This window comes from Nicotiana tomentosiformis, chromosome 1, assembly GCF_000390325.3.
Source record: "Nicotiana tomentosiformis chromosome 1, ASM39032v3, whole genome shotgun sequence".
In the NCBI taxonomy this organism is placed as follows: domain Eukaryota; kingdom Viridiplantae; phylum Streptophyta; class Magnoliopsida; order Solanales; family Solanaceae; genus Nicotiana; species Nicotiana tomentosiformis.
In genome coordinates, this window is record NC_090812.1 from 39,332,192 (window position 1) to 39,340,115 (window position 7,924).

The window sequence follows — 7,924 nt, forward strand, 5'->3', positions numbered from 1 at the left end:
TGATGGACCATTGGCAGTGTGCTTAGGACCAGGGGACACCAATTATATTCTACGAGAAGTCCATGAAGGCACTTGTGGGAACCACCCCGGCACCGAATCACTGATTCACAAAATCATTAGAGCATGATACTACTGGGATAGCATGGAAAAAGACACTAAGGAGTTTGTTCGAAAATGTGATAAATGTCAAAGGTTTGCACCGATGATCTATCAGCCCGGAGAACAACTTCATTCAGTCCTATCCCCATGGCCGTTCATGAAATGGGGAATGGATATCATCGGCCCTCTACCATCGGCCCCAGGTAAAACTAAGTTCATTTTATTTATGACTGACTATTTCTTTAAATGGGTTGAAGCACATACGTTTGATAAAGTGAGAGAGAAAGAGGTTATAGATATAATATGGGATCATATCATATGTCGATTTGGGATACCCGCCGAAATAGTGTGTGACAACGGAAAACAATTTATCGGCAGCAAAGTGACAAAATTCCTCTAAGACCACAAAATAAAAAGGATATTATCAATACCATATCACCCTAGTGGGAACGGACAGGCCGAATCGACGAACAAGACTATCATTCAAAACCTAAAAGAAAGGTTGAACGATGCTAAGGGGAAATGGAGAGAAATTCTACCCGAAGTTCTTTGGGCATATCGAACAACATCAAAGTCCAGTACGGGGGCAACCCCTTTCTCCTTAGTATATGGCTCCGAAGCCTTGATTCGAAGTCGGGGAACCCAGTGCCAGGTTTTGATATATAATAGAAGAGTCAAATCACGAGTCTATGAATATTAGCCTCGAATTATTGGATGAAAAACGAGAAACCGCACTCGTTCGAATGGTTGCACAAAAGCAACAAATCGAAATATACTACAATAGGAGAACCAACCTTCGCCACTTTAGAGTCGGGGACTTAGTCCTGAGAAAAGTCACCATCAACAGTCGAGATCCTAATGAAGGGAAGCTCGGCCCAAATTGAGAGGGACCCTACCAAGTCCTCGACATCGTCGGAAAGGGATCTTATAAGCTCGGCACGATGGACGACGAACAACTACCAAATAATTGGAACATATCGCTTCTCAAACGGTATTATTGCTAAAGGTATGACTTTATCCCTTTTGTTTCATTTATATATTCGACACTAACTCACTGCAGGTGTTCGATCGAAGACATCAAGACCTCAGGTTTTAAAGCACGTGTTGCACTCTTTTTTCCTTAGATCGGTTTTTGTCCCAAGTGGGTTTTTCCGGTGAGAATTTTTAATGAGGCAATAATTATGTGCTACCTAAGGACAATTTAACAGTATCCAAGGCTTCTTTACAATCAACCTCGAATACTGGGGGGGGGGTATCACCCTCGGATGTTACAATGTCGATGAAATTACTTCATGTCAAAGGGTCTCGATAGAGAAACTTTGTAATGGGCCAAATGGTCGAATGAATCGTGTCCGTATAGATTAGTCGAGCCACGATGGCAAAACATGTATGCATGTATAAATTATACAAGAAGCATTCTTTCTATATCAAACATCTTGTGTCTCAAAGAAACTTTTCTGCTATACAAGCTTCATACTTATGATTGTATGAGAAATGGCTCAAGGGCCAAGTGCAAATATACCTCGTACACTCAGGGACTGCCATCGATGATCGACATATTCGAGTAATCTAAACTCAAATTTATAAGACCTCAAAGAGGCACCCCTCGATCTATAGGCCGAGGACATCACTCTCGGGGACTAACACTTCGAACAAGTTCGAAATAAGCCCAAGAGGCATACTCAAAGGCTACGACCAAATTAAGGCGGCTCGGAGACGTCCGAATCCCGCAATAAAAATAGTCCTTCGAATTCTTTGAAAAACCGGTTAAAAGGTCTACCCTCGGCAAAAGGGCTTCGATGAAATCAGCCCTCGAAAAACCTTAAGAGATATCAAATTATCTTAATACAAACGTGCTAAGGCACAAAAAGCAAAGGAGTTTCAATCAATATCGAACACTCAAAAAACCCAATGGGTAAAGAATACGTGTTAAGGCATAAAGAAACTTTTACTAAGCTTTCTAAGCCGAAAAAAGGAAAAAGTAGCCATTTTTAGAGGCCATATCGGCTCAATCTAAAGAGCCTAAGGCCAATACACTTAGAATTCAAGATTTTGTTCTCACTCAATTCGGACCTAAGGGTTTCACTATTCCATATCGGCCCAATCTAAAGAGCCTAAGGGCCAATAGAGCTTGAAGATTCATCATTATTTGATATAAAATAAGGTCTGTTACTGTGAGTTCGAAACTTACTCAAACTCGGATACAAAAATAGTGCAATTACGACTTCGATCAAGGCATACAAAATCAAAATTCCGAACATATTATTAAGCTCGGGGACTCACCTTCGCTTAACTAAAAAATCTAAGGGCTTGTTTTACTCTGAGTATTAGTTGTTGCTCACTCGATTATAGAGGCTACAACAACCTGATTGCAACAAAATTTTCACAAGACAAAGGCAAAATAGAATTTATCATAAATCAGAAATTGGAGACGAAACGGAAAGAAAAGGAATCTTTCATATATGCAAAGTATTTACAAAGACCACACAGGGACTTATACAAAAAACTAAAGGAAAAAAATCCTAAGTGCCTAGCCCGCCGCGGGAGATGCATCTTCGGGAGCTTCATTTTCATCTCCTCCGCTCTCGGATCCACTCGTAGAGTCTTCATCATCGGAAAGCAAAGCTCCGGCCTCATCCTCCAAAACTTTCGCACTCTCGCTATCAGCCGTGAGGTCGAAGCCACTAGCATGTGCCTCCTCAAGAGTCTCTCTCCGAGACTGGAGCCTAGCATGCTCGGCAACACGGGACAATGTAACCTCAGCAGGGTCAGAAATTTCCTTTGCCCGAGTGTTAGCGGTTTCAGCGTCGGCTCGGTAGGAGGCCACAAGCGCTTCTGCCTTGGATGTGGACCTTGCAAGCTCAGCGACCAACCGAGTCTCGAGCTCTTCAACCTTCTGGGCTCGGGCCAAGTTCTCCACCTTCACACTTTGGAGTTGACGCTCAACCGAATACAGTTGGGCCCGAACCGCATCTTTCTCCGAGGCGAGACGGTCCATGCTCTGCTTCCACCCCAGAGTCTCTGCCTCTTTCATCTTGGCCTCCTCATGAAGCTGCTCAGCCAATTCGGCCTTCTACTGAACCTGCAGGATCAAAGTGTTAGTTGTCAATATCAAGTTAATACATAACAAGCTCCCAAAAATTTACATTACTCGTTCAATGAGCTCGGTCTGATCTCGATGAGTTCTTGTCAGCTCGGCTCGAATGCTTATGATCTCCTCTTCTTTTTGCACATAAAGGAGTTTGAGGGCGTTTATCTCCTCCATAAGCTTTTTGAGATCAGCCTCACATCGGGCCAGCTCAGCTCGGTACTTGAAAGACACTTCTCGATGGAGTGATGCAGCCTGTACAGAAAGAAAGGAAATCAGACTTAGAGAAATAGGAACAAACGCAAGCATGGTAGCATGAGCTAAAACTCACTTGGTTGAGAAGCCGCTGAGCCTCATAAAAAAATGAGTGATGCTTCAAGGTTGGAAACATCATCGACCCCCGCGAAGCAACCACGAAATATATCATCCCCTTCGGGGGCCGTCCCCACATCGGGGGTCCCAATGGACCGGGAATCCCGAAACTGCCCCTCAGAGAACGTGGGGCTGGGCGGCGAATCGTAAATATTAATTTCCCTGAGCGAGTCACTTGGTGCATTCTCTTCTCTTTGAAGGGCCTCAGAACTAGACCCTTCGGGCACACCCCTGGTTGCTCATCACGGCAGGAGGCATTATCAACACCCGATGATTCGGGGACTCTGCTCGGACCTTCCCCCGAGATCACCTCGGTCTGCGGCTGAACCCTCTCGACCGTCACCGGTTCAGCAGCTTTCGAAGCTTCAATGCTTTCCCTCTTCCGAGCCACCAGCAGGCAGTTGGTATCTTCTCCCTCCTCATCTTCATCTCGTGGCGTTTGGAATACATCAACAGGCAGAACGGCGAGATCAATCTTCGACTTTCGAGCCCTGTTTTTCTTAGGCCTTGGGGTATCTGGTGGCGAGGCCCTTCTCCTTTTCTTATCTTTGGTCGGCTTCAGGACCTACTCTTCCCCAAGGGGAGACGACCTCATAAAGACACTATCTCCAAGACCTATACGAGAAGAAATCAAGTTAAAAGAAAGTATTTCACAAGAAAGTATCAAACACGAACATGGGAACTTACCATGATTTTTGGCCTCCCATCGACCCTTGGCCAAATCATACCACGAGCGCTCAGCATACGAAGAGGTTAAAACCAGTTGTCGAACCCAACCTGCAAGGTCCGGGATTGCACCAGGAAACCAGGGGGAAGTTGCACCATAAAGAAGAATATAGATGAGAAGAGGTAAAGGAAACATAACACGTAATCAAATATTATCGGCGAAGTTATACTTACTCTTCATGTTCCATTCTTCGGGGAATGGCATCCTCTCGGCGGGGATTAAATCGGAGGTCCTGACTCGGACAAACTGGCACATCCATCCTTGGTCCGTGTCCTCGTCTATGCTCGAGAATAGCACTTTCGTGGCCCGACGCTAAAGCCTTATCAATCCGCCCAGATAAAGATGGGGGTTGTATAGCCTAATGAGATGATCGAGGGTGAAAGACATCCCCTCGATCTTGCTAGAGAAGAATCTGAGCAAAATAACAATATGCCAAGAAAAGGGGGAGATCTGGCCTAGGGTTACCCGGTATTGGGGGCAGAAGTCGATTATGACGGGATCGACGGAACCTAGTGTGAAAGGGTAAGTATACATACTTAAGAACCCTTTCACATGAGTGGTGATGTCCTCTTCGGGGGTAGGAATCACCACCTCTTTATTCTCCCAGCGGCAGCCCCTTTTCACCTACTCGAGATTGCCTTCGGATATCGAACAGATGTATCTAGACATGGGCTTGCATTGGCTAGGAACCGAAGAGGGTTTTTCGACTTTAAAGTCGAAAGTAAGTTCGCATGGCCCGGGGATTCACTCTTCGATATGTGGCTCCACCGGTGTTTTGTCACCGGCCGGCCGGCCGCGATGAAGAGGCATTTTCTTCTTGAGGAACGGTATTTGATGTTTTTGCCATTGCTATATGAAGTTTAAGGAAGTAAAAGGCGAAATTTGCGTTTTAATAAGAGATTGGCAAACGAAAACTGACAAAGTTGATAGACTTGAAGAGAATAGAAGAGCTTTTGAAGATTAGAATAAGTTTGAAAGTAAAGTTTGAAAAGATTATGAAAGTGGTCTATTTATAATAGCCACTTTGACGGTTTGAAAGCACTGGTGGCCGACCATCAATTGGCATTAATTAATGACCTTGGGAACTGTGCAGATACGACGCTTCAATCGTCTCTGTCGCTTATGTCATAATGTTGACGTCATAATTGATCGAGGTATTAAATCAAAGGCTCAATTCGTTTCTTCTCGTTATACTCCAAAAAATGAGGGGACTATCTGTATACGGTCAAAACCGGGCCTACCCGATTTTGCTGTTTGATCGAGACAAGGAAGTTGCATCGGGGGTAGCCTCATAATAAAACACACCCGAGCTCAAAGATGAGACATCAAGCATAGAGATCGAAGTGTACGTTGAGACCAAGGCCAACAACAATCGAGATCAAGTATGACCGACTTCGAGAGGAGCATAATAACGAAATGACGAGATATCAGTAACCGGTCGAAGATCACGGCGTGAATCTCGGAACAGATATCCATGATTAGTCGAGGATCATGGCGTGAATCTCGGAACTGACGAAATCATAAGCGGATAACTAGCTGTTTATACGATTTTCTTCTGTAATTAGAGATATACTATAATTAGGTTTCCTCTACTATATAAAGAGGTGTTCCAATCATTTTTAGGGGATCATTATTCACTGATAAGAATATACATATACGTTGGTCTCTTTGTTCATCATTGTTCATCGATGTTTGTTCTATCCTATATTGTTCTTATTAACTAACCTTGAGACTATCTCGAATCGAGGTCGAGGCGTCGTTTGCAGACCGGTTTGATTTATTTTTATCCAAATTATTTATTTAATTCGTTATTTATCAATTGGTGCTGGTCTAAATCACATATCCTTACAACCACAATATAAGTTTAATTGTTACTCAATTTTTAGGATAAGCACCTCTATAAAATATTCATATATACACGTTAGAGGAAAATGATATTACATAAACTTTTATTTAAACATATTTTCATTAAGCGGATTAGTCCGTGAATAATAAAGAGAGAAACTGTAGCTGATGACCTTTGGTTGAATAAAAATAAAAATTTTATACAAAGGAAGTGAGAAGAAGGTAGAAAAAAGATGAGATTGAAATTTTACACGGTAATTAATGTAAAATAGAAAACCAATGACTTGATGGTAACTTCAGTACCTACAAAATCTCCGCTGTGCAAGTTTAAATAAATTAGTATCTGTTATAAGAAAAATTAAATTATAGTGGATATCTACTCTTCTTCATTATCTCCATAATTCACACTACTCTAATACTTGTGGAGTTATGATTGTAACTTCATAATCTCCCCCATGATCTTTCTCTCAAATTCTTAATGACATGTTCAATGACATATTTTACAATAGTGATTCTTCATTTTTCATGCCTATATAAAGGCCTTGTAATAGATAGAAAAAGATACAAGAAATAAGAATCCCTCTTCTCTTTTTCTCTATATCTCTTAGCTTGTTTTTTCTTGTTCTATATTGTTACGTTGAGCTATATTTCATAATATGTTATCAGCACAATATTCTCTCTTGAGCACTTTAAAAGATTTAAACATCTGGAGAAAGGTAAATTCAAAGCCAGAAGAGTGGTATTCTTTAACGTACCACATAAAGTTTCCAGACTTGCAATATGTAAATCTTTCCGGACCTCCCATTTACATTAGTAGCACCTCAGAATTGTAAACTAGAACTTCAACACTGCATAGCATTGTAAAACTCATAGGATAAAAAGTGTCATCGCTTCAAGGATTTTGTTAGTCTAAAACTTAGAAGGACAAGTTAACTGATAAGAGTTAAGTCCAATTACCAAGCATTTTGTCACTTTTAGTTGACGTATCATAGTGTGATGATTAGTGTTTAATGAAACTCACTTTGTTAATTGTTTAAAACAGTTAGAAATTTTCTTCAACGGCTCTAATACTTCCTTATTCCTACATATATATTTTTATCTTCCAATTATGTTATTTATTCACGTGGACTAATCTTTTTATTGCTTGTGAAGAAACATGGACAAAAGCTGAAATCTTCCAGTCAGTTAATAGCCGCGAAATGAATATAACATTTTGTCTTGGTTGCTTTTATCAGCATTTTATTTTTAATGGAAATAGGTTTGCATCAGATTAAGAGATCCAATTTAGATAAAGAAAGCAACTTAATTTCACTTCACATTTTATTCAAAATACTAAACTATACTTGATCTGCATATGCTTGTTATATTGCTTTTGTTTGAAAAATTTAGACGTGAACATTTTACATAAAATGACTTTAGCAATATCACTTGGTTTTATGAGTAATTCACAAAGTGATATCACTTACTTTTATGAGTAATCACAGTGTGATGATATTTTTAAAGGCTTGAGGGTGAGTCCATGTATGATGGTATTGGTTGAGGGTAAGACAATGGGTTCAAGTCCTAATACACCATGATGGTAAGACATCGGGTTTGAGTCCTGATACACCATAATGATAAGAGTTGGGTTTGAGTCCCAATTCAATATGGCTTAACATGCCTTTATATTGGTAAGGCATAGGGTTTGAGTCTCAATGTACCATATTCATGATATAATGATAACTAAAGAAAAATAATATATTTTTTCATGAAAATGCATGAAGATTGCCCCATTTGATTTGCTCCATTCTTGA

The 7,924-nt window shown here is 40.9% G+C and overlaps 1 protein-coding gene across 1 annotated transcript; it reads right to left on the reverse strand.

Annotated features, from left to right (window-relative positions):
• Nucleotides 1-2,629: 2,629 nt before the first annotated feature.
• Nucleotides 2,630-4,249, reverse strand: LOC138905948 (uncharacterized). The gene is made up of 4 exons (XM_070194464.1): nt 4,235-4,249; nt 3,789-4,124; nt 3,251-3,442; nt 2,630-3,172 (listed from the first exon to the last, which is right to left on the reverse strand). Exons 1-4 carry the CDS (start codon nt 4,247-4,249, stop codon nt 2,630-2,632), a joined length of 1,086 nt encoding a protein of 361 aa, XP_070050565.1.
• Nucleotides 4,250-7,924: the final 3,675 nt, after the last annotated feature.

Coding starts and splice junctions, on each gene's coding strand:
- LOC138905948 (XM_070194464.1), bottom strand. Junction 3,443..3,788: donor GCCGTGATGAGCAACCAGGG/GTGTGCCCGAAG, acceptor CTTTCTGTACAG/GCTGCATCACTCCATCGAGA. Junction 3,173..3,250: donor AGACCGAGCTCATTGAACGA/GTAATGTAAATT, acceptor CAGGTTCAGTAG/AAGGCCGAATTGGCTGAGCA.